The sequence below is a fragment of the Sorex araneus genome, chromosome 5, assembly GCF_027595985.1.
Source record: "Sorex araneus isolate mSorAra2 chromosome 5, mSorAra2.pri, whole genome shotgun sequence".
In the NCBI taxonomy this organism is placed as follows: domain Eukaryota; kingdom Metazoa; phylum Chordata; class Mammalia; order Eulipotyphla; family Soricidae; genus Sorex; species Sorex araneus.
Window position 1 is genome coordinate 137,288,232 of NC_073306.1, and position 26,949 is coordinate 137,315,180.

General features: G+C 57.5%; 1 protein-coding gene across 1 annotated transcript; it reads left to right on the forward strand.

Moving 5' to 3' along the window:
* The first annotated feature begins 22,295 nt into the window (after positions 1 to 22,295).
* MC3R (melanocortin 3 receptor) lies at positions 22,296 to 24,398 on the forward strand. Its single transcript, XM_004620193.2, has one exon. The coding sequence runs from the start codon at positions 22,565 to 22,567 to the stop codon at positions 23,510 to 23,512; it is 948 nt and encodes a 315-aa protein (XP_004620250.2). The 5' UTR covers positions 22,296 to 22,564; the 3' UTR covers positions 23,513 to 24,398.
* The last annotated feature ends 2,551 nt before the right edge of the window (positions 24,399 to 26,949 follow it).

Here is a 26,949-nt window from a genome sequence, read left to right on the forward strand (position 1 = left end):
CTGGCCTGAGGCAGGCTCCAGCTCAGTCCCCGGCACCGAACAATGTTCTCTGGGCCCCTCCTGGCGTGATCCCAGAGCACAGAGGCAGAAGGAAGCCCAGGTAAGGCCCCAAACAAAACAGTAGCCCTGTAGCTCTGTTGTCCCGTTGCTCATCGATTTGCTTGAGCGGGCACCAGGAACGTCTCCATTGTGAGACTTGTTGTTACTGTGTTTGGCATATCGAATACGCCACGGGGAGCTTGCCAGGCTCTGCCGTGCGAGCGGGATACTCTCCGTAGCTTGCCGGGCTCTCCGAGAGGGACGGAGCAATCAAACTCAGGTCGGCCACGTGCAAGGCAAACGCCCTACCCGCTGTTCTATGGCTCCAGCCCCCAAACAAAATCAACCAAACAAAATAAACAACAATAAACTAAAACTCCAAGTCCCTGGCTCTCCAGTTCACGGAGGGACATTCCCGCCCACTGCCCAAACAACTGTCCATGTTCCACGACAGGACAACGGCCTGAGCCCCGGGGAAGCCAGGCACCCTGAGCGCGAGTGGGGAGTTGGGGGCTGCGGGGACGAAGGCCGGGAAGCGGCCCCATGCCTTCCCAGTGGCGGGGTGAGCGCTAACGAGTCTTTTCAGGGGGCGGCTGTGTGTGCAGAAGCCGTTTCAGCAAGGAGGCACTTGACTGCTCCTTCCAAATGAGGATTTTCAATTAGTCGGAGGCAGTTAATTACACCGCCCGTTAATAACCGCACTTGTGGTGCTGCAAGTCCTCTATTAATTGATTCCACCAGATGCCCGCAAACCAAGGATCGCAAACAGGTAGAAAACAGACCCGGAACGGAGCCCCGTGGCAAAAGAAGAACAGAGAAAGTCAAGCCTCATTGTCCGCCAGGTAGACGGGAAGGAGTGAGGAGGCAGAGGCGGGAGGGAGGGGGCGGCGGGGAGCCCAGTGGGCCAGAGGTTTGGGAGATTCCCTCAACGGAGCGTTTGCCGGGACGCGGCTCACGCCGGCTGCAGTGGCTTCTGGGAGAGACGCAGAGTCGGCAGAGTGGGCACAGACCAGAAAGAAGAGACAGCAGACCCCTGCCCCAGGGCTCAGCGAAGACGCCCCCAGTAACCTTTGTTTGGGGGGGCAGGGGAACCCCTAAAACAGAACCAGGAAGTTCCAACTTGGGCTTTGAGCAAAGCCACCGTGTCCTCCTGAGCTTCCGGGATGGGGCCTCGGGCTACTGCCAAGCCTGGTACCCCACCCCACCCCCCGTCAGTCTCTCAGGCTCCTCCCGCGGGGGCACGCAGCCCTGAACTGGGGTGGCACTTCGGTAGCTGGATGCATCCACAGCACCACGGTGACTCCTGAGCAAGGTGGGCCAGCCGTCTCTCCCTCCCCTGGGGTTTGGGGAGTCCCAACAGGGAGTTTTGGCAAATCACGGGGGGCGGAGGGTGGCCTCTGATGACATGGGGTGTCTCCTCTGTACATGCGCCCGCACAGGGAGTGGACAGCAGCCGGGCGTGGTTTCCGGGTGTGAGCCTGGGTCCAGCAGCTGGTCACGTCCTTCCCACATGCACGGCAAGCACTGTGGTGGGCTGGGTTCAAGGGCACACGCTGGGCACCGGCCACCTCCAGCTGCCCCGGAAGCACCTTTCAGACTGGGCTCCCGGCAGCTAGCTCCCCGCTGGCCAAAGCCGGTCACAGTGGCGAAACCTAAGTCAGGCGGGGCAGGGAACTGAGGAAGGAGGAATCATCGGTGCCCGGGAACTGTGTGATTTAGCCCAACCAGCCCAGTGACAAGCAAAAGTCAGCCGCAGTCCAGTGGGGTTTGTCGCGGGCTGAGCTGAGTTGTCCCCAAACGCCCGCGTGAAGCTCTAATCCGTCACAGGTAGGGGCGGCTCCATCGAGAGGCCACTGCAGTTAGAGTCATCAAAACTCTGCTCCCACTGGGTCCGGGATGGGTCCGAGCAGAGGGCCAGGGTCAGGGACCCATCCACAGGGCAGTGGCCATGCGGGGACACGGGGACCGAAGGAGAGAGAGAGTCTGACGCCGTCGCCTCGGACTCGCAGCCTCTGGGACTCGGAGGCGCAAACGTCCGTTACTCAGTGGCCCCAGCCCGTCGTGGTGTTTTCTTATCACAGGGGTATCAGGTCTCGGCGCTGGGAGAGAAAAGAAACGCTCGAGTCAGGGGCTGGAGCGATAGCACAGCGGGGAGGGCGTTTGCCTTGCATGTGGCTGACCTGGGTTCGATTCCCAGCATCCCATATGGTCCCTCGAGCACTGCCAGGAGTAATTTCTGAGTGCAGAGCCAGGAGTAACCCCTGTGCAATGCCGGGTGTGACCCCCCCAAAAAAAATGCTGAAGTCAGAAGATGCTGCTTGGAAAGAGACACAACCGGGTTTCCCAGGGAGGACAGCACCTGGCAGACGGCCAGAGGCGAGTTTCTCCGTGATGACGGACCAGAGGAGGGAGAACGGCGTCCAGGGCTGAGCCACGACCGCAAGAGCCAGGAGCCAACCCCTACCCATTCTCCAAGATACCACACCACAGCTGAGGGGGTTCAAGTAGTCGGCAGCCAATCATAGAGAAATGATTACATATATATTACATATATATCACTGTATCACTGTCATCTTGTTGTTCATTGATTTGCTCAAACGGGTGCCAGTAACATCTCCATTTGTTGGGACACTGTATGGCTGAAAAGCTGGCCGTGATCAGCTTTGTGACTGTCTCACGGTGACTCAATGAAACAAATGATAAATAAAAAATAATAATAAAATAAGACATTCCCTACCCATTCTCCAAGAGTACCACACCACATTTGTTGGCGTTCAAATCGTAGGCAACCAATTGATATATATATATTTTTTTCCTCTATGATTGGTTGCCTACTGAGGGCTGGAATGATAGCACAGCGGGTAGGGCATTTGTCTTGCATGCGGCCGACCTGGGTTTGATTCCTCCGCCCCTCTCGGAGAGCCCGGCAAGCTACCGAGAGTATCCCGCCCGCATGGCAGAGCCTGGCAAGCTCCCCGTGGCATATTCGAATGCCAAAAACAATAACAAGTCTCACAATGGAGACATTACTGGTGCCCGCTCAAGCAAATTGATGAGCAACAGGATGATCACTGCATCACTGTCATCCCATTGTTCATCAATTTACTTGAGCGGGTGCCAGTGACATCTTTAATGATCCTAAAGCTCCATGGACTGCCTGTGGAATGACAAAGTAAAGGTCCCCCCAGGGCGGCTGAGCCAGAGAAAGAAAGGGGAGAGAAAATGAGTGAGCGGCACGGAACCCTTCCCTCTGTTCACTCCTGGGATAAACCCCGGGCAACAAAAGCTGGAAATGCCCCCAGCACCCACAGGAGACGAGCGGATGAGGAGACGCAGGTGCAGACGCACAGTGGCTGACAAACTGGGCTCGCAGCAAAGATCAAGCCCTGCGATTCGCTGCGACGTGCCGGACCCCGAGGGCCTCCGCTGAGAGAAGCTGGTCAGAAGGAGAGGGACAAGCACGGACGGGTCCCTCGTCCCCTCCTAGGCGGGAAGCAAAGAAAGGCCAATGTGCAAAGGTCCGAGGGAAATTTGATGGGGCCCAACGGAGGAGGCCATGATGCTCGGATAAATTATGCAAGAAACTCTGTGGTAACAGCATTGTAAAATGCAGGGTCTAGGGGCTGGAGAGATAGCATAGCGGGGAGGGCGTTCGCCTTGCACGCGATCGACCCAGGTTCAATCCCCAGCATCCCATAGGGTCCCCGAGCACCGCCAGGAGTAATTCCTGAGTGCAGAGCCAGGAGTGACCCCTGAGCATCGCCGGGGTTAAAAAGAAAAAAGAAAAAAAAAGAAAGCAGGGTCTAAAACAAAATTTTTAATTTGGAGGGGGGAGAAAAAGGCTCAAAGCTCCTGTGGACACGCACTGTAGCTACTGGCCATGCTGACCCCTGCTTCCATCCCTAAGGTGACCCGCCGCCGTGGGACCGAGAGCTGACAGCGGCAGACGCTGTGGGGTGCAGAGACCCTCCTCTCTCTCTCCACTGGGGGCTCCCAGGGCGAGGCTGTCTCCCAAAGCAGGGCTTCCGGCCAGCCCCATCTCTGTTCAGGGGGCAACAGGGGCCCCCACTGGCTCCCCCGGGACAAAGGCCAAAACCACGGCCTTGGCCCTCAGGGTCACACTTGGTCCCTTCACAGTGTCAGACTCTCCCGCCGGCTCCACTCACTCCACACACACACACACACACACACACACACACACCCCGCTGCCCAGAAGCGTCCCCCAGCCTGGACAGGCCTCACCCTCCGGCCCCCCTGCTCCGGGCCTGCGCTGCTGGCCCCGTGGGAGGAATTCTCCAGAACAAGCAACTTCCGGAAGCTTCCCTGTTGCACCTCCTCTTTCCCTTGTCTCCTGCCATGGGCGGGGGGGGGGGGGGGTGGTGTTCTAGAAAGTTCTGCTCTGACAAGGAGACGGCAGGAGAAGGCTGCCCTGGTCCCACAGTCTCTGTGGGAACCTAAGCTCGAGCAGCCAAGGTTGGCCGTGTGAGGCCCCTCAGCCCCGACCCACAGTGCTCTCTGCCGTGAGGCGTGGACGGTCTCGCAGCCTCCGTGGGCCCTGGAATCTCGGCCACTTCCTGCAGGCCCACGGACAGGAGACGCCCAGTGGTCACCTCCTCTGAGCCTCTCTCTCCTCAGACTCCGGCCCTGGGCGACTCCTCCTTTTTGCTCTGTTACCTTGAGACAAATCCAGGGACCCCTGGGGGACCCCACGGGTAACAGGGACCCCCTAACTCCTCACCCCACCAAAGCGTGGAGACCAAGGCTCAACCGGCCGGGAAGGGCGGGGACGGGTGTGCAGGGGAGCAGGCGTGGCTGACCCGTGCGGGGTCGGGGGTCCCCAGGGCGGGAGAGGGATACAGGGAGAAAGGAGAGTGGGAGAAGTCTTTGCAGGAAAAGGTCCAGGCCAGGGGACCCACCCGGCTGCCCGCTGACGCCCCCTGGTGGCTGGAGCCTGCTCTGCCACCGGGATGCGCTCCCGGGAAGCTGCAGGAATGAGCCGTGCAGGAATCCAGTCAGCAGCTGATGCCTCGCGCTGTGCGGGCCGCACTTTGGCCCAGAAAAACAGCCAGGAGCATCCCCAGACGCTTGTCCTGCCTCCGCTGCCCGCACCCTGTACGGGCTGGCTCCATCCTTCTCCAGCCTTCCAGGTTTGTCTTGTACCCTGCAACACACACACACACACACACACACACACACACACACACACACACACACACCTCTCTCTCTCTCTTTCTCTCTCTCTCTCTCTCTCTCTCTCTCTCTCTCTCTCTCTCTCTCTCTCTCTCTCTCTCCTCCCCGCCTAAAGAAAAGGAAAACTAAACTCCCCGCCACAGAGTCGGGAGAACAGGGGAGGTGCTGGCCTTGTACACAATGACCCCTGTCACTGCATAAAGTCCCCCAGTTGGGACCCCAGAGTACAGAACCAAGAGCAAGCCCTGAGCACCAGCGGGTTTAACTCCAAAACATACACACACGTGTGCGCACACACATACACACACATATGCACATACACACATGCACACACATACACACATGCACACACATACACATATACACACATACACATATACACACATACAATGCACACATATACACATAGACACACACATATACATATACACATATACACACAAACACACACACATAGACACACACATACACATATACACATATACACACATATACACAAACACACATACACATAGACACACACATACACACATACACGTATACACACACACATACACACATACACACATGCACACACATACACACACATACACACAGAGCTAACGTCAGCTCAGCCCACTCCCACAGACAGAGCGAGAGAAGCCGGCGGCATTCGTCCCCGTTCGCCAGGAAGGCTGGCCCGAGTTCCTGTGCACTGTTATTTGGATTTTTATGATTTGTGGCTTTTTTATCACCAGAACAAAGCAGCCGTCATCATTTCCCAAACGGAGACAGGAGGAGGCACACGGAATCTCTCCTCTTCGCACGGGAATGCGGCGCGAGGGCGTCTGCTCAGAGCAGCTCCCACCAGAGCGAGTCTCCGGGCACTGGGCCCTGCGCAGCCTGGGAGCGGAGACCCTCTCGGACCCGCAGCCGATCCTGAGAAGAACCGACGCCACTGCACCACCGAGGGGGATGGGGCGGGAGGACAAACCTGGGCCTTCTGGAGACGGGGCGGACAGGGCTCCCCCTCTGCAGGAAGGGCCAGCAGCCACGGCCGCCCGACACCCTCTGCCCGGCCGCACGCCTGGGCCTCAGCGAGCGCCAGCCCAAGGCCCAGGACCTGGAGCCACTCGGGGCTCCCCATCCAAGCACGGCGGACCTGACGGGACCTCTCGGTCACCAGAAGCCGCCAAACCCCAGCAAGCTCAGGGGGGAAGAGCAGGACACAAGGCTCAACCAGTGGAGAATGGGCACTGGGGGAGCAGGGGGCTCGATCACTGTATGACTGAAACCTAATCATGAAAGTTTGTACGTCTGTAACTGTAGCTCACAGTGATTCATTAAAATAATAATAATAATAATAAACATTTTTTAAAATGTGGCTGGAGCAATAGCACAGCGGGTAGGGCGTTTGCCTTGCACACGGCCGACCCGGGTTTGATTCCCAGCATCCCATATGGTCCCCCAAGCACCGACAGGAGTAATTCCTGAGTGCAGAGCCAGGAGTAACCCCTGAGCATTGCTGGGTGTGACCCAAAAAGAAAAAAAATGCATTAAAAAAAAGACCAACACCAACCAGCTCACTAAACCCTCAGACGATGACTTTAGTAACACCATTGTTAGGTGCAATTAGTACAAATTGACCTTTACTGATCTATTTCTCGATCATTCAGTCTGCCATTTTGTTGTAATCAGCAGTATGAAGTGAGTTTGTTGGTGCCCGCTGGGGGGAAGACTGGGGTGGGGGTGGGACACCGGGGACACTGGTGAAGGGAGAGTCACACTGTGGCGCTGGAACATTAAAGGCCCGAAACAGCTGTATCATAAACAACTTTGTAAATCATGGTGTTATAATAAAAATTAATATTAAATTTTTTAATTGAAATTTGAAAAAGAAACATTTTGGGTGCTAATAATTATTTTTTCCACCTCTGACTTCTTTCACAAATTCTCTCTTTGATGTCGTAGGGGTGTTTAACCACAACCGCCCTAAACGAAATGATCAGTCTTAATAAATGACCCCATGCTTCCTCCCGGCAGGACGGCTGAGATGGAAGGGGCCTGGGAGGAAAAGAAGAAAGGAAAAGGGCCTTAGGAGCACTGGTGTGGCGATGAGCACCCGACACTCCCTCTAGCGATGTGGTAACTCATGACAATTCACACCACCTGGGGCATGCGTCTTGGCAGCTCCGACAGCAAATGCTCCCTTCAGTCCAGAACCTCCACACGTTCCCTTCCATCTAGAACCTCCACGTCTGCTCCCTTCAATCTAGAACCTCTACATCTGCTCCCTTCGATCTAGAACCTCCATGTGCTCCCTTCGATCCAGAACCTCCACATCTGCTCCCTTCAATCCAGAACCTCCACGTCTGCTCCCTTCCATCTAGAACCTCCACATCTGCTCCCTTCAACCCAGAACCTCCACGTCTGCCCCCTGGATGCATGTCCCAGAGTGATCTCTGCAGCATGAGTCGCTGCAGCTCAAATCTGCCTCCCAGAGGCCCCCTGTCCCCGGGTGAACCTGCGCACGGCCGTGGCTGGGACAGGCCAGCGCGAGGAGAACAGCAGCGGGCCGACGGCCCGGGCATCTCCCGAGGGTTGGCGGAGAAGCCGCCGCAGAGAGGCTGGGTGCTGGGCACCATGGCTCCCTCCTCCGAGGGGCAGCCAGGACAGAACCGAGTTTGGGGGAGCAGAGGGGGGACGAGACTGGAGGAGGGTACAGGGAGTGGGGGGACAGCCCCCTTCTCCGCCTCCCTCCACAGAGCTCAGAGGGAATGGGAAGTCCAAGCTGTCCAATCAGGACTTGGGACTTTCTTTTTCTTTGGCTTTTTAGGGGCGGGGTCACACCCGGCGATGCTCAGGGGTTCCTCCTGGCTCTGCACTCAGGGGTTACTCCTGGCGGTGCTCAGGGGACCCTATGGGATGCTGGGGATCCAACCCAGGTTGGCCGCGTGCCAGGCAAACGCCCTCCCCGCTGTGCTATCGCTCCAGCCCCAGGACTTGGTACTTATTTTATTTTAGTGAATCACTGTGAGCTACAGTTACAGACTTTCAAACTTTCATGACTGTGTTCCAGTCAAACAATGATCGCGTCCCCACCCCTCCCCCAGGGCCCATTCTCCACCACCAGCGTCCCCAGCATCCCTCCCGCCACCCCCGCCCCTCCCCACCCCCGCCTCCGCGGCAGGCACAGTCCCTCTCACTCTCTCCTTTGGGGTGCCATGGTTTACAATACAGGCATCACGCGGCCGCCACGCTTGGTCCATGGTCGGCTTTCAGCACGCGTCTCCCGTGCCGAGCGAGCCCTCCAGCCCCCGTCCACCTCATGCTCCTCTCTCCGTCCCGGCCAGCACCTGAGATGGGCTGCCAGGCCGTGGGGCGACCCTCCCGGCCCCTCTCTCTGCTCTCCTCAGGCGTTAGTCGCTCGCGCTGTTACTTGACACTCCGCAGTTGAGTGCGGACTCGGTACTTTCCTGCGGCAGTCCCACCCCGAAGGGCTCCGACAGGCATGAACTCCTGTGAAGAACTGGGTTTGGGTGGGAATCCTTCACCGTGACCTGCCCTTCGCGGCCTACCAGAGGAGCAGACAGCAACCCCCGACCCCTGCCCAGCCCCAAGCAGGCCTGAGCAGCTCGGCTCATGTACCCCTCCCCCAGATCAGCTCCTGAGCCCAGCCCAGCCCCCCAAACGCCTGGTCCTCCACGCGGGTTCGTGACTTGGAGGCACTGAGCACTGAGCGAAGCCTCTAGCAAGCCAAGGCCCGGCTCCGCGGACCTGCACCCGAGCCCGGTCTCACGCCTCTGCTGAGACCTGCTCTGGGGGTGGGGGGAGCAGGGTGGAGTCACACCCGGGGGTGCTCGGGGGCTGTGTTGGGGGTGCTCCGGGCGGTGCGCAGGGAACAGCTCACCCACAGGGTGCAGCCCCCTGGGACTCACCTGAAAGGCACCTTTTCTGCAACCTTGGCATAGCCAAGAACAAGAGCTGCCCTTCCACCCGGCGGCGATCTCGTTTCCATCCCAGAGGAAACCGTTAGGAAAGGAACCCGAGACCTCATTGCCCGGGAGTGCGTCCTGCCCTGCACGGCCAGCCTGTCCTCCCGGCTCTGCGCGGGGGCACAGCGACACCCGGTGGACCTACGGGGAATTGCGCCCTAGGAACCGCAGGGCTTGGGAGATTCCGGATTCCGGTTTGCGCTTTCTTTTTTTCTTTCCTTTCTTTCTTTTTTTTTTCCACTTTAGAAAGCACTTACATTTTTGTTTGGTTGGTTGGTTGGTTGGTTTTTTTGCTTGTTTGTTTTTTATATATATATTTTTTAAGGAATCACCATGAGATACAGTTACAGACTTACAAACTTTTGAGATTACGTTTCAGTCATACAATGATGGAGTTGCTCTTTCTTTCTAAGAGGGGAGAGACTCTGAGCAGAAGGGCCCCCTGTGCAGACACACACACGAGTGTGACGTCCCTGTGAGGCTGCTGTCTGGGACCCCTCAGAACGGCATGCCAGGGGTCTTGGGGCCATAGTCAGGGGTGTGTGTGTGTGTGTGTGTGTGTGTGTGTGTGTGTGTTTACCACAGTGAAGGCGCACATCTCCCCAAGAATACGCACTCACTCGTGCGAACACGGAGACCAAGCACAACCACCCTACTTCTGCGATCACAAAGGGGAAACAAAACAATCTTAGAGCAAGGGCCAGAGAGATAGTCCGGTGGGTAGGGCGTTTGCCTTGCACGCAGCCGAGCCGAGTCCTTAAGCACCACTAGGGGTGATCCCTGAGTATTGCCAGGTGTGACTCAGAAAGAAAAAAAAAAGCAGAGGCCAGAGAGATAGGACAGCAAGTAGAGCGTTTAACTTGCACACGTGGGGCCAGGTCCCATCCCCAGCACCCCAGATGGTCCCCTGAACCTTGCCAGGAGTAGTCTCTGAGCACAGAACCAGGAGTAAGCCCTGTGCACCACTGGGTATGACCCAAAAATAAAAACAAAGAAAGCAAAAAATAAGTCACCTATTTAATTGGGAGGAGGGGGAACAGGGGGATGGACATAGAAAGCAAAAATTTTTTAAATGAAATATTCAAATTATAAATAAGTGTATTAAAAGCTTATCGATATTACTAGTTATTGGAGAAAAGGGAATGAATCCAGGCTTTAAAAGCCATCTTCTCCTACCTAATTAGAAAAACTGCCAAATTTTGAACAGGTCAAGAGCTGACAAAACTAAAGAGTGAAAGTGAAGTATTCTCAAGGAAAACTGGCTCTGGATTTCGAAGGTAATTGGACACTGTGTTTCAAAATACTAAAGTTAACTGTCCTGATTCTCAGGTTAACCCCAGATGATCATTTCCTCTCGCACCAGAAGATGCAACCTGGGACACGCTCTTGCCCCAGAAGACGAGACGGCACCTATGGGTGACGGGTGTCAGGGTCCTGCCTCTGGCAAGCGTGGGGGGGGGGGGCGGGATGGCCAAAGTAGAGACACAGAAGTCATCTCAAGTACTGATGGCTGCGACTGATGCAACCAAAGCAAATATCTAAAACCCCATGGTCCGTACAGATGCGCTGTATGAATGCTTACAAAATAAAGCAAATATCTAAATATCTGTGATCCACAGCAGTGTCCAGCATGAATACTTACAAAATGACATTCCTGGGGCTGGAGTGATAGCACAGCGGGTAGGGTGTTTGCCTTGCACGCGGCCAACCTGGGTTCAATTCCCAGAATCCCATAGTGTTCCTTGAGCACCGCCAGGACTAACTCCCAAGTGCAGAACCAGGACTAACCCCTGGATATCACCGGTGTGATCCAAAAAGCAAAAAATTTTTAAAAATTTAAAAATAAGTTTCCTCTGAGCTCTACTACAGGTGTTGTGATGCTCCCTGCCCAGCCTGACATTTGTTCTTTGGCGAGGAAGAACCAGACGCCCACCCCATACGGATGGCAGGAACGAACTATATCTGAGAGGAGCCCAGGGAGTGGAAGAAAACGCTTCTTCACAAAGGAGATGGGCGAGTCAGTGGAGAAGGCATCGGGTCGTGACAAGCCAGCCTCTCGAGACCCCACGTGAGAAGCTGATTGAGACCAGAACCAGCGGCAGGGGCCGAGATGAGGCTCTGGACACGGCCAGTTGGCCAGCACCGCCTAGTTTTCTTTCCTCACTGCTGAGAGACTGACATTTGTGGTGGGGACAGAGGTGGAGATATTGGGGACACACCCAGTGGTACTCAGGAGCTGCTCTTTGCTCAGTGCTCAGGAGCGACCCCTAGTGGAACTCAGGGGACCACGGGCTGTGGCGGGGATTGAACCAGGGTCAACTGCGCACAAGGCAAGTTGACTATCTGGACTATCTCCCTCTGGCCCTGGAAACACTGGCTGATGATGCAGGGGTGGGGGCACCCAAGCCCACCCCAGTCTCTGGTCTTAATACAAGCACCTCCACGGGTGAGACAGAGCCCATAGTGCATGTCCTGTTGGGGTGTAATGTGGAACACACGTTTGGTACATCCACAAATCTCTTCACAAAAAAATATATCCTGAGGCCGGAGCGACAGCACAGCAGGGAGAGCATTTGCCTCACATGGGGCCGACCCGGGTTCAATCCCCGGCATCCCATATGATTCCCCGAGGACCACCAGGAGTAATTCCTGAGTGCAGAGCCAGAACCCCTGAGCATCGCTGGGTGTGACCCAAATACATTCCAGCTGGCTTGGAGCAACATCGGTGGCAGCAAGAGCGAGCACTGTCCTGAGGAGGTCTCCCGAGCCCCAGGACGACGTCCAGCAAGGCTCGCCCTCTTCGTGGAGGTCTCCCCAACACAGATCTCGCCCGTCTCTGCATCATTGCTGGCTTCTCCCCACTCTGGGGAAGCCTCTGTTCTCTCCTGAACACGCCTCTCCCCTCCTCTCCCTCACACCTCTCTCAGCAAGACGCGTTCAATAAAAACTACCATGCTTTACAAAAAAAGGAAGGAAGGAAAGAAAGAAAGAAAGAAAGAAAGAAAGAAAGAAAGAAAGAAAGAAAGAAAGAAAGAAAGAAAGAAAGAAAGAAAGAAAGAAAGAAAGAAAGAAAGAAAGAAAGAAAGAAAGAAAGAAAGAGAAAGAAAGAGAGAAAGAAAGAGAGAAAGAAAGAAAGAAAGAGAGAAAGAAAGAGAGAAAGAGAGAACAAGAGAAAGAGAGAACGAGAGAAAGAGAGAGAGAGAACGAGAGAAAGAAAGAAAGAAAGAAAGAAAGAAAGAAAGAAAGAAAGAAAGAAAGAAAGAAAGAAAGAAAGAAAGAAAGAAAGAAAGAAAGAAAGAAAGAAAGAAAGAAAGAAAGAAAGAAAGGGAGGGAGGGAGGGAGGGAGGGAGGGAGGGAGGGAGGGAGGGAGGGAGGGAGGGAGGGAGGGAGGGAGGAAGGACGGGAGGGAGGAAGGACGGGAGGGAGGAAGGAAGGAAGGGGATGGGGACGTTCCAGGCCTACACGCGAGCGAGGGTCCCTGGGACTGAGCCAGGCGCCTTCCGGCACCCTCGCGGGGAGTCTTGGACTGGGCGGGATTCCGAGCCGTCGGGGCTACCGCCAGGAAGACACGGGGCGTGAGTGAGCGGGAAGGCTCGGCTGGCGAGTGGCCGTTAGACACGGCAGAGTGGAGGCGTGTGGAGACATCCCGGCCTGAGCCTGCCAGGAGAGCAGGACGAGTCGCTGCCATGTCTGACTCACATCACAGAGAGGGGGTGGCGTGACAGGCGGCCAGAGAGTGGCAAGACTGGAGCAGGCGTCCGGCACGTAGCTGGCCACCGGCGGGAGGAGGACGGCCTCGGCACTGTCCGGGGTGGCCGGGGATGCTCACCCCAGCATGCAGGGGCTCTGGCTCGATCCCTGCACCACATACGGGCCCCCCACACCCCCAAGCTTCACTGGCCACAGCTTGGCATCCGGTCACACCCACCAGAGGCTGGGAGGAAGCTGGACCCAACTGTGCCTGCCCGGGAGGGGGGCGGGGAGTCCTGTGTTGTGGAAGGTGCTGGAACAGTGGGGGGGTGGGGGGGCTGCCCGGCTGTGTGCCCCAAGTTCCCAGTGTTACAAACCAGCAAAAAGTCAATAAAGTGGGGGTGGGGGGAGTCCAATCCGGCGTGAGCTGGCGGCTGGGCTGGGAGGACTCTGCTGCTGCACCCGTGCGTGAGGCTGGTGGTCTCCAGGCGCACCCTGGGCGCCCAGCCAAGGGTGGGAGACCCAGAGCTCAGGGCTCAGGGACTCCCTCCCTGCCGACCGCTGCGGGCCTCACCTAGCGCGTGGGTACCAAAACCTGTACAAGCCCCAGTTACCACAAAGCAGCGACAGGGAAGGGAGCGTCCGCTGGGCAGAGTCCCCTTCTGACGGCCATCGGCACTGTCCGGGGTGGCCGGGGATGCTCACCCAGCTCTGACGCTCGGACCAGTCACTAACACCAGAGGGAAAACACTAAGAACGCCAAGGCTGGGCCTGTCAGCATTCGCACCCGCAGTGAAGGAGCCTCCCTTCCTCCCCGCAGCCCGGGGGCACGGGTTGCCCTTGTTCTTTCTGACGTGTACCAGTCTCCGTGGTGTGAGATGGGACCTCGTTGTTTTGATTTTCATCCCCCCGGTGGTTAGCGATGTGGAGCATTTTTTTTTTATGTGCCTTTTGGCCACTTGGATTTCTTCTTCGAGAAAGTTTCTATTCATTTCCTTTCCCCACTTTCCGATGGGGTTGGATTTTTTTTTCTTTTCAACTTCTACCAGCGTCTTATACACTATAAGTGTCTTTATCAGATGGATATGGAGTAAATCATTTTTCCCCTTCTCTGGGCTGTCTTTGTATCTTAGACGCCGTTTCTTTTAAGGTGCAGAGGCCTCTTAGTTCCACACAGTCCTGTTTGTTTCTCTTTGCTTCCCCTTGCTTGGTCAGCAGCTGTGTAAAAACACAAAAAAGAAAAGGAAAAGGGTGGGCACAGCACCGCCCCGGGCACAGGGCACTGGGCACAGGGCAGCGGCACTGTCTCTCCCGCGCCTGCGTTCGGTAGTCTCCAGCCGCTTCCCCACCCCGGGGAGGTTGATGGCGATGACGAGGCAGGCGAAGGAAGGAACGGAGCCAGGCTGGTTGGTCTCAGTTGCAGTTTATTCCATTCCCATCTCCATTCTCCTCTGATTCTCCTCCTGCTTCTTCCTCCCCCATGCTACTTCATACTCCTTCTCCTCTGGGTCTGGATCTCCATCTAGCTTCTCCAGATCTGGCACTGGGACTCGCCGGGCCCCAACCCACTCTTACAGCCTAGTTAAATCCCCCAGTATGAGGGGTTGGGGCTTACACATAGGTGTGGTCACAATCAATAGGGGTAAAGTTCTATCCCTTAGGGGATACTTCTTCTGGGACAGATTCTCTTTCAGCAGGACACCCGCCCAAGAGCGGAATCCCATGGGTGTGTCTCTCCTCTCCTTGTCCAACTAACATATAAGTATTCATATTATTAATCATTTTGTATGGACATAGCAAGAGATGCATTAAGCTTATAGAATTGCTCTCCTGGGGTCATCTCGGTCTCAGACTACAGTGCTCAGGCCAGATTAGTCTTTCCTATCCCTAGCAGGGTCCTAGTCTCGTTGCTTTTGGATCATGACATGACATGTCCATGACCAAGCTCTTAACATATAGTTAAGCATTAGGCACTTTAGCCAGGCCCATCTCGATGCCAGGGTAGCACATAACTCACCGCTTGCCCTGGGTCCGTCCTATCCCTCGTTGGGACCCTGCTTTTGGGGATGCTAGGAAGTAAGGACAGCTGAGGCTTAAGTCGAGAAAGCAGGTGCCCGGGAGTGAATAATATTCAAAGCCAATTAAATCCCATGTTACCAAAGCATATTAACAACTGCCTTTCTTTGTCCATACGAAAAGGACATTGTTTTAAAGGAAACTATCCAAAAGACATACGAGAGGAGAAAAGCAATATTAACTTATAATTTCAGTATCCTAGAAAGGTCTGACCTTACAAATTAACAGAGTCTGATTAGGGAAAAGCTGATAAACTGGTAGAAGTGGTTACAGATAAACAAAGGAATGGAAGTGACTCGGGAGCACTTTGATGGGCGTGACTGATATACCTAAGCTCCTAGTGGCAAGGGGAGGACATACCAATGTAGTCTAGAATTGTTTAGAGATTAATACCAGATAAGCCCAAACTCTGTGGCAAGGGAGAAAGGACAAACCAATGATATCCTACAAGCAGCATTCCATCCTTGAAGCATCTCTATTTTTTCTTTTTGGGTCACACCCAGCGATGCTCAGGGGTTGCTCCTGGCTCTGCACTCAGGAATTACTCCTGGCGGTGCTCGGGGGACCCTATGGGATGCTGGGAATTGAACCCGGGTCGGCCGTGTGCAAAGCAAACGCCCTCCCCGCTGTGCTATCGCTCCAGCCCCAAAGCATCTCTATTCTTAAAAGACTCTCCACTGCCCATAGAGGCAGCAGCCAGCCCCTTCACACCTGCCCCGGCACCCCACTTCCCGGCTCACAGAGGGGATGGGAGCTTGGCGGCCCGCGGAGGGCAGGTGCCAGCTGGGCCAGACCAGCAAGCCTCCCTTGTGGACACCGACTCCAGTGCAGGTGGTCAAGCCGGAGCACTGAACAAGGAGTCAGAGAGCGGCTCTCCCACAGGTAGTCCTGGAACCTCCCTCACTGGTCCCGGAAGTCTGCGATGGAGCTGATTCCCAGACTCCCTCCATCCAGGGCGTCTGAGGCCCGGGTTCAAACCCCGCTCTGACGCCTCCCTGCTCCCCTGGGCTCCCATCTGCCATTGCTGTCTCTAGAAGGGGCCTAGGCAGAGGCAGCAGAGGCCAGGACAGGAGAACTGGGCCTCGGTAGGAAGCTCGCACAGGGCGGTGGGGGGAGAAGTGACTGGGACAGTGGCGGGGGGAAAGTGCCCGTCCCAGAGGCAGGCCAGGGTGCGGGGGGAAGCTGGGGACACTGGCAGAGGGAAGTGGACACAGGTGACGGGGCGGGCATCGGAATGCGGTAAGCCTAAAGCTCAGTCACGAATATCTCCGTATCTCAGTAACTCACAGTGACTGATCGAAGTAAATAAATTTCTTTAAGGGGATTAGGGGCTGGAGCGATAGCACAGCGGGTAGGGCATTTGCCTTGCACTTGGCCAACCCGGGTTCGATTCCTCCGCCCCTCTCGGAGAGCCCAGCAAGCTACCGAGAGTGTCCCGCCCGCACGGCAGGGCCTGGCATACTGGAATACTCCTCGTGGCGTATTCGATATGCCAAAAACAGTAACAAGTCTCACAATGGAGACGTTACTGGTGCCCGCTCGAGCAAATCGATGAACAACGGGACGGGACAACAGTGCTACGGTGCAGTGCTAAGGGGGGCTGGAAGCAGAGTGGAGGGGAACGGGAGGGTTTGAGAGGAAGCACACTGGAGAGATAGTGCAGGGGGGAAGGCACCAACTTGGCATGGGGATGAGGAGGGCAGGGTCAGCGGGGTCGTCACGAGCCCGGCAGGCTTCCTAGACACGTGTGGGAAGGATGGGAAGGAACCAGCAACACTCGGGTCAGCGCACACCCGGCGCCAACTCCCCACCACCCTCCCACTGGACTAAAAACAGTTAATTCAGTTAACTGTCCTTCTGCAGTTCCGCCTCGCACAGGCAACACCCCTCCAAGCACACCTCCCCCTTGGTACCTGTGGCCCTACGCCGGGAGGCTGGTTTTGGACTACAACCGCCTAAGAGATCGTTAGAAACCCAGTGTCCCCGGAGCTTCTCTGGCCCGGGGGGCATACGGATGTCATTTCTTCTTTTTTAATTAAAGTAATTTTATTAAGTCATTAGGTTAATAACATTCACTATTTCGACACCAATCCCACCACCATTGCACCTTCCCACCAGCATATTTCCAGTTTTCCCAGCCACCCCTTGAGCCTGCCCCTATTGTAGACCCTCGGTAATTTATTTTATATTGTTTGTTAGAAATAGTTTGCCCAAAGGATAATTTTTTTTAAATGTTTCCTTAGAAGAAAGTTAGTGGAGGTTGTTGCATCTCACCATGGAGCCCTTAGCCCCTGTATAAGAGATGACTAAAATGTGTTACAGGCTGAGCCTTCATTCTGTTTACATTCTGCTCACCGAGACCGGCTGCCTTCTACACGGCACCCCATCCAACCTGGCCCGCTGCTCCTGGCTTGCCAGTGTCAGAGTTTGAGATGTCGCACGCCCGAAACTGCGGCCATGAGGCTCCAGGGTGTCCAAAATTTCTAATGGGGTGATACGGCTGGAGTTAAAGTCTTAATCGACTGGTGGCTTTGGAGCGTGGGCCTTACACCAGGCTTCCAGAAGTGCAGGGAGATGGGGGCAGCCCATCCCCTCTCCTGCGAAAGCTGGAGATTTCAGCCACAAAACCCACATACCTGAGTGTTTCAGTAGATTTCAGCCACAAAACCCACATACCTGAGTGTTTCAATAGATCCATTCCTGGACGAGGCTCGTCTGAGCAGTGGGGTCCAGCCAGCAGCGTGGTGGCGGTTGTGGGTTGTGGAGGTTTTTGGCTGCTGGGGCTTTGTTTGGGTGGGTGGGGGGGGGGAGGGTGGCTCACCCACTCCCATCCGGGTTGCCCCCGGGACCACTGAGCCTTGTGCAGGATCCAGGAGAAATTCTGCCACTCGTTGATTTCTTTTGAGACTTATTTCTGAGCCTCTGGATCATGGCTGGTGAAAGACTTACATGAATGACTTTCTAGTAAGAAAAGTGGGGGACGTACTTACCCTAAGAAGTTATTCGTTGCTTTTCTGAAACTCACCTGCATATGTCATTTCTAACATCCAATGACTGCAAAGCAAGAACAGCTGCTTATGGTGGTCATTAATAATGGCTTAATATTAAAACAGTTTAATTGTTTCTTTTGGAGTTTTTAGCTTGAGGGCTCACCCTGCCATATTCAGGGGCTACTCCCAGCTCAGTGCTCAGTTGTAGCTCCTGGAGGTGCTGGAGGGACTCTGGGGGAAGCCTCCAGCATGCAAAGCGGGTGCCCAGCTCACCTAGCGCTCTCTGACCCTCCCTCTCCCACCACACAATTTTGTTTATTGAAAATAAATTGTTCCATGGCTTGCCTCCTCAAGAATGAAGAAACCAGGGCCTGGAGTGATAGCACAGCGGGGAGGGCGTTTGCCTTGCACGCAGCCGACCCGGGTTCGATTCCCAGCATCCCATATGTTCCCCGGAGCACCACCAGGGGTAATTCCTGAGTGCCGAGCCAGGAGTGACCCCTGTGCATCACCAGGTGTGACCCAAAAAGCAAAGCAAAATAAAAATGAAGAAACCACTGATTCACTTTAAGCCTGAGGTTTATGTTCCTTGCCACCCTGGAAAGTCAAATAATATATATTTTTCTTAAAAGTGAAGCAGAATCTCCTGACCCCGCCCCAGGATGTTTTCACCGAGGCACCTTGGAGGGGAGCAGGTTGAGTTTCCCTCCCCGCCCAAGCTGAATCCTAGAAGCCAAAAACCTCCAGACCCCAACCACCGCCATGCCCAAGGCTACTCTCCACACGCTCGGACGAGCTTCACCCATGAGGGAACCAGCAGAGGAACCCAGGTATGCGGGAGCCGTGGCTGAGATCTCCAAGCCTGCTCGGATTGGGACTGGACCTCCTCTACCCAGATCCCCAGTTTTCCAGTAGCTTGGCAGTGACACCCACAAACTGCCCCTGTGCCATGTAACCTCACCAACGGCCAAGATCCAGAGACTATAAAACTCCCAGAAGAGAGCTACGCAGTATTTCCTGAAGTGTAAGGCCGCATTCATGGCTGCGCAGCCTCTTATACTCTATCCCACTGATATACCTAAAGTAACACACATTTGTTTGGTTCTAACACACTTGCTTGTATTCTCCTGTATATGGGCTTAATTTGCTCCAACCTTCACACACTTCCTCTTACTGTGGTGGGAAGATGCTCGCTGGTGGGATGAGTATTTGAATATTATCTGCAATGAACTATTGTGAACTACTTTATGAAAATAAAATGCATTTTTAAAAATCGCAAAAAATGAAAATACAAAGCTTGAACACCCATGTTCTTCCCCACGCCCCTTCCCCGACAGTGGGGACAGCTGCAACCGATTCAAAGATTAGACATGTTTAGAACAATTCCCCTGACATCAGGGTAACACAGCACTACGTTGGGAGAGATGAAGACAGAAGTCAGGAGCAGGTTAGGGGGCAGGCTGGAACGAAGGGAAGCGGAGCGCTTCGAATTCCACAAGGTACCTGGCGAGGGAGGGGGCTGCGCTGCCTTTAACGGCCACAAGATGGCGCTGCTCTGCAGCCAAAAAAGAGCATCCTCTCGCCCAACCTGGGTACCGCAAACAGCCCTGGGCGAGCCTTTCTGAGAGCTCGGCTGTAATATGCCCATCGCAGTGGTGCGCCCCCAGCAGTGTCAAAGAGAGAGAACCGCTTCCTGCCAAGCGAGGCCAGCATCTATCGTCTGGTTTTAGTGGAGCAGCGGGCAAGCCGCACAATAATCCACAGGCACGTCACCCTCCTGCCCCCTGCTACCCCCATACCCCTTGCCCAATGAGGGCTTGTAGGGGTGCACTGACTCCCACGTGGGCAGAAGCAACAGAACTCAGGAAGGAGCCTCAGCTCTGGTCAGAGACGAATCTTGTTGCTGGTCAGATCAAGACCGGAAAGAGCCATATAATGAGGCGGGGCAGTGGTGGGGGGTTGGGGGGATGTGCAGATCTGAGGCAGCAGCCCTTCCCTGAGGTGCTGGTCTCTGCCCAGGCGGGGGGCCCACTGCTCTCCCCTCTAAAACAGCAGTGGAATGCTCACAGAGGGGGACTCCGTGGGTAGGACCAAAGGAGAGATGGACACTCCCTGGCCAGACGCCTGCGGCCAGAGACAGCTCCCCAGGGAGAGAGGGGGGCGCCCACCACCCCCCGGGGTCTGTGGCCCTCTAGGTGGGCTGGACACTCGGGGTCCTCTTGCACTCTGAAATTTCAACTTTTCATCCTCCTTCCTGTCTGGGGAGGGGTTTTTTTTTGTTTTTTTGTTTTGTTTTGTTTTGTTTTTTTGGTTTTTGGGTCACACCTGGCGATGCACAGGGGTTACTCCTGGTTCTGCACTCAGGAATTACTCCTGGCGGTGCTCAGGGGACCCTATGGGATGCTGGGATTTGAACCCGGGTCAGCCGCGTGCAAGGCAAACGCCCTCCCTGCTGTGCTACCACTCCAGCCCCTGTCTGAGGAGTTTTAAATGAAAGAAGGACTTCCCTTTCCACAGGGCTGGAGAGAGATTGTACAGGGCTGGTGACCCCAGTCCTGAATCCCGCCCACCTCTGCCCCCACCCTGCAGGGCGTGGCCCAGGGAGGAATGCTGCAGGTGTTCCTAGTTCTCAGTCCTGAAACTGGGATCTCTCCGGTTCTTACCAATCTCACTGGGGGGAAGGATCTGTGTTCCCGGCGGGGGTTCCGGCACCCCAAGGCTGAGCAGCTTTCTGTGTTGATCCGGTGTTTGCGTTTCCTCTTCAGAGAATTCCTAGTCCTCTCTTTCGCCCACTTTTCTAAGCGCTAATTCATCCTTTCCTTATTAATGCAAAAGTATTCTCTGGAGGGAATAATTAATCTAGCCTATGCAAATATTTCCTTCCTGTTGGCCTTTTTGTATTTGCGTCTAGGGTTTTTCTTCCATACTGAAAGGTCTGGAGGGGACGGGGTGTGTTTTCATGCTGCAAAAACCTCTTCTTGCTAAGATCTCTCGAGTGCAAACTTTTAGAATTTTTCTTCCACTCCACTTGCCTACTCCTAACTATGCACGTATACTCATTCACACTCAGAGTAGGTCCTAGCTGTGTGAGAGAGACTATTGTGCCTGCATGTGTGTGTGTGTGTAAATGTGTGTGTACACTTGTATGTGGGGGATGTGAGGACACATATGCAGAGCGAGATGTGAGTTTGCCAGAGTTGACCTGATCCCACGTAACGAACCAACATCGACCAAGTATCAAAGCCAGCGGCTCCCTCATATCTGCTTTCCAGGCCAGAGCTACAGCACAGCAGGGAGAGCGTTTACCTTGCACACATCCGACGCGGGTTCGATCCCTGGCATCCCATAGGGTCCCCCAAGCACTGCTAGGAGTGATTCCTGAGTGCAGAGCCAGGGGTGACCGGACATCGTAGGGTGTGATCCAAAAGGGAAAAAAAAAATCTGCTTTCCTGATAGCCAGCTCAGAACCACATCCCGTCCCTTCCTCTGCCTGAGGAAGTGAGGTGCCTGCCTGAGGAAGAGGGTCCCCTAACTGCACATACACACACACACACACGCACGCACGCACACACACATGCACACACACACACACACACACACACACACGCACGTGCGCTCAGGGTCCAGGCACTTCCTGGCTTTCTAGAAGAGCAGAGGAACCCGCTGCCTCCAGGCTGGAGCCCAGCAGAGCACTGGAGAGGAGCAAACACGCCGGCCACTCCTTCAGGGATCGGCTTAGGCTCTGCCCTGGCTCGCCTGGCAAAGCTGACAGTGCTCCTGCGGCCGTCAGAGGGCTGGGTGGCCCCTCGCCAGGGCACGGGTCACCCCACAGGGTCCAGCGGCTGCCCTGTCCTGGACAGGGGGTGGGCTCTGCCTAGACCCCCTCCCGCCTACTCTCCCTGCACCCCCACTTCCCTGCCCTGCACATAAGTGTTCTCGTCTGCCTGAATCTGGGGGGCAAAGAAGTCGAGGGGTGACAGGGACCGGATATACAGGGGTGCCCAATGAACATCCAGGACAGCTCAGTGTCTGTCCTGCACAGGGGGCCCTCCCTGCTGAGAATGGCTGGGGGTAGGGGGTTGTCCAGCCTGCAGGGATGGGGGGGGTGAGTCTGCAGGGACACAAGGTCCAGCCTGGAGGGACCCGGAGCCCAGACTGCAAGGACGCGGGGTCCAGCCTCACAGAACCGCACAGGCACACGGGCCGCGGCCGCGCTGGACCTGGGGTCCGGCCCGCAGAGGGCGCGCGCGGCTTGCGGAGGCCCCGCGCGCGCTGCTGTCACTCAGCGGGCCGCGCGATGCTTAGTGGCCGCCGGCCGCGCGGAGCGGCAGGACGCAGCTGTGCGCCGACAGCCAGCGCCTGGCACCTGCGGCTGGCGCGGCCCGACCCTCCGCGGCGGGGCACACCCACGCCCCCCTGGGCACGGGCAGCAGCGACCGGTGGCGGCGGGCAGGGGCGCGGGAAAGTTCTCGCCGGGCTGCAAACTCCCCGCGGCGCCGCGCGTCCCCCGCGCGCCCTGAGCCAGACCCCCCTGCGAGGGGACGCCAGCCGCACCCGCGCTCCGGTCGACTGTCCCCTCCGCCTGCAGCGTGCAGGACCCCGGGGATGGCCACCAACGCCTCCTGCTGCAGTCTGGGGTCGCCGACCGCGCCCCCCAGCACCAACCTGACCAGCGGCTTCTGCCAGCAGGTCTTCATCCAGCCCGAGGTCTTCCTGGGGCTGGGCCTGGTCAGCCTGCTGGAGAACGTCCTGGTGGTGGCCGCCGTGGCCAGCAACGCAAACCTGCACTCCCCCATGTACTTCTTCCTGTGCAGCCTGGCCGTGGCCGACATGCTGGTCAGCCTGTCCAACGCGCTGGAGACGGTGGTCATCGCCGGCGTCAACGGCCGCTACCTGGCCTTGGACGACCAGGTCCTGCAGCAGATGGACAACGTCTTCGACTCCATGATCTGCATCTCCCTGGTGGCCTCCGTGTGCAACCTGCTGGCCATCGCCGTGGACAGGTACGTGACCATCTTCTACGCGCTGCGCTACCACAGCATCATGACCGCGCGCCGGGCGGCGGCCGTCATCGCGGCCATCTGGGCGGGCTGCGGCGTCTGCGGCGTGGTCTTCATCGTCTACTCGGAGAGCAAGACGGTGGTGCTGTGCCTGGTGGCCCTGTTCCTGGCCATGCTGCTGCTCATGGCCACCCTCTACGTGCACATGTGCCTCTTCGCGCGCCTGCACGCGCGCCGCATCGCCGCGCTGCCCCCCGCGCACGCGCCCGCCGCGCCGCGCCCGCGCTCGCGCCTCAAGGGAGCCCTGACCGTCAGCCTCCTGCTGGGCGCCTTCCTGCTCTGCTGGGGCCCCTTCTTCCTGCACCTGCTGCTCATCATTGCCTGCCCCGCGCACCCCGCCTGCGTGTGCTACACGGCCCACTTCAACGCCTACCTGGTCCTCATCATGTGCAACTCGGTCCTCGACCCGCTCATCTATGCCTTCCGCAGCCCCGAGCTGCGCAAGACCTTCACCCACCTCCTCTGCGGCTGCAGCGGCCTCCACCTGGGCTGAGGGCCGGGCTCTGTGCCCCCCCACCCGCCTAAGGGCTTGGAAAGAGAGGGGAGTCCTCGTGGGGGGCGTGCCCGGGGCAGAGCGGCGGGTGACTTGTGAAACTGAAACACGTCCAGCTGTGTGTGTGTCCGGACCTTGGCTTCCGTCCTGCGGCTTCGGCCGTGCCACCCCCCCTCCCCACCACCCACCCCCTCCCCACCACGGATGCAGTCTCCACCGGTGGCTGCTGAGATTGTCCTGGCCGGGGGGGGGGGGGGGCGGGCCCCCCAACCCGTGCTGCTCTCCAGAGACACCCTGAGGGGAACTCCGTGTGAGTGAGTCACTGACGGCCAAGGAGGAGGAGAGAGGGAGGGGGGACCCGCGTGTACCCCCCAGGCTCCCGGGAGCACCGAGAGGCGGCAGGGGCTGCAGGCGGCGTTACCCTCTGCCCTTGGCTCGGGGCCGGCCCCGCGGATTCTTTGTGCAAAACAGCGAGCGAAGTTGTTCGTGCTCCTGGCTGCTCCCGCCACCCCCCAAAACGAGAATCCAAGGGAACCCGCTTCTGTGCTCGCAGGACAGGGTTTGGGGGTTGTCTGCGGGGCTGGGGGGACCTTAAGGAAGCTTCCTCGCTGCTGGGGGGCTGGAACCATGAGGCCACACCTGTACCCGAGCCCAGGGCCAGCTCCCTGGCTCCCCCCGCCACCCCAGCCGAGAGCGGGAGGGGCCTGTCTGTGCCTCTGTCTGGAAACTGCTTCCTGTCCCTGGGACCCTCCCGGGAAGCCAGCCACTTCAGCCCCTCGAACCCTTCCCCGTCCCCCGCGGCACTGCCCACTGCACCCCCCGGCCCGGGCTGCGTCTCTGCATGTTTCACTTGTGCCGGGAGCTACTGGCCTTTCTCTGTACTCAACACGGCCCTGCTCAGAAAAGCAACAGCATTTGCTTGGGATGTTTGGAAATAATAAAAGCGTTCCGTGGCTGCTTGTCTGACACTCAGACCCTCCCCCAGTGCCCCCAGCTGCCGGCCACAAGCTCCAGTGAGGCTGTTTGGCGTCACTCACAAACGCTCTGGCGGCCGGTGTCCCTCTTCCAGACGAATCACAGAGCAGGGCCACTTTGTTTCCGGAAGTGCCGGGCGGGCGGGCGGGTGGGGGTCCCGGGGAACTGAGTCTCCATCCAGATGCCCAGTCCTCAACGTGCTCCTCGGCTAGGGGACAACTGCCTCCGGGAAAGGGGCGCCCACGGGGAGGGCTGTGTGGACCGGGGCGACCTTCCTCTGAGCAAGAGACAGGACTGACTCTTCACCCTCATACAAACCTTCCTCAGGTTTCATTCTCCCTCTCAGAGAACCGCTGACCGGGGAGGGACTGTCCTGCAGAGTGTCCAGGGTGTGTGCCAGGACCGGGCCCTGGGGCCAGGAGTCACTCTGAAGGGTCTCGGGGCCAGGAGTCACTCTGAAGGGTCCCGGGGCCAGGAGTCACTCTGGAGGGTCCCGGGGCCAGGAGTCACTCTGGAGGGTCCCGGGGCCAGGAGTCACTCTGAAGGGTCCCGGGGCCGGGGGGTCACTCTGAAGGGTCCCGGGGCCGGGAGTCGCTCTGAAGGGTCCCGGGGCCGGGAGGTCACTCTGAAGGGTCCCGGGGCCGGGAGTCGCTCTGAAGGGTCCCGGGGCCGGGAGGTCACTCTGGCTGGACCCTGATGCCGGGAGGCCCCCCTGACCCAGTCCAGGGGGCTTTGCCCTGGCCTGTGCCCCCTCACCTGGGGCTTCCCCCGAGTCCTCCCAAGATCGACACTCCCTTACCCAGCCTCCTCGCTCCTGGGCGACAGTGCGGCCTCCCGAGAGGGTCTCCCCGGGGAACCCCCCACCCTGGGGTGAGCACCCGACTGCTCTCTGCCTCTGAGCCGCGGTACATGCTGGACTGTGAAGAGGCTCAGGAGGAGCCAAGAGACAGTGCCAGGGGCCCGGGGGTCCCATCTAGCAGGGGGCTCCTTGGGGGACTGTTTACCGGGAACAGAAGCACAGGAGGGGCCCCGTGGGGAAACTCAGCTGAGCGGCAAGAAAATCCATTTTCCCTTTGATCTTTCCCTTTTCATCATGCTCGTTTTCATTTTCTTTGGTGGTGGAGGAGGCCGAAGGGGGCGACAGGCTCGGAGACGCTCCGGGATTGTTTCCGGGGCGACGGGGCAGTGCGGGGGGGGGTCGCCTGCACGCTGCCCCCGGCCCTGCACCCCGGGTCATCTTCGACCCCATCCCCAGCGGGTCCTGGGTCCTGCTCCTTGGGGCGCTGTGGGTTCTGGTTTGCACACGGGCTCAGAACCTGAAGCCGGCCACAGGCACCGATGACTCAAGGGCACGAGCAGCTGGGGGGGAAGCCGGGGCTGGTGTCTAAGCTGGAGAGCTGCTGTGAGGGGAGAGAGGGAGGAGGAGAGGGAGGAGGAGAGGGAGAGAGAGGGAGAGAGAGGGAGAGAGGAAGAGGGGGAGAGGGGGAGAAAGAGAGGGGGAGTAAGAGAGGGCAGGGAGGAGGAATGGGAGGGAGAGAAGAGAGAGGAGAAGGAGAGAGGAGGAGGAGAGGGGAAAAAGGAGGAGAGAGAAGAGAAGGAGAGGGAGGGAGGGAAGGCGAGGGAGAGGGGAGGAGAAGGAGAGGTAGAAGGAGATAGAGAAGAGAGAGGAGAGGGAGGGGGAGGAGAAGGAGAGGGAGAGGGAGATAGAGAAGAGAGAGGAGGGGAGGGGGGAGGAGAGGGAGATAGAGAAGAGAGAGGAGAGGGAGGGGGAGGAGAAGAAGAGGGAGATAGAGAAGAGAGAGGAGAGGAAGAGAGGAGAGGAGAGGGAGAGAGAGAAGAGAGAGGAGAGGAAGAGGGGGCAGGAGAGGGAGAGGGAGAGAGAGGGGGGGAGGAGGGGGAGGAGGGGGAGAGGGAGATAGAGAAGAGAGAGGAGAGGAAGAGGGGGGAGGAGGGGGAGGAGGGGGAGAGAGGAGGGAGGGGAAGGCGAGGAAAAGAGAGGGAGAGAGAGAGGCGGAGGCGGAGGAGCACTGCCCTCTCTTGCCCCCCAACCCCCACCCCACCTTGCTGCGGTTCCCAGGGGTCCGGGGTTCAGGTCTACATGGGAATACTTGGATCCTGCTCCCCCGTGGAGTTTCCTCCTGAGACCCGCGTGACCGCGGAGCCGGGTCAGGCCGGTGAGGGGCGTCCTGGCTCTCGGGTCCCGCCCAGAGAAGGGCCCCCGAGGGCCGGCCGGGCAGAAGCAGCTGGCCTTGGAAGAGGCAAGGGGGGAGAGCCTAGACGTGGACAGGACGGCCCCTGCTGGGGAGCAGGGAGCACCAGAGCGCCAGGGGGAGGAGCCGCTCGTGGGGTGGGCACCCGGACAGACAGACAGACACGCAGACGTGCTGCTTCCGCTGCCCTAGAAGGACCCGTTGCCAGGGTGACCCAAGGATGCTGCCCTCGCTGGGCTGCACTGTCCAGGT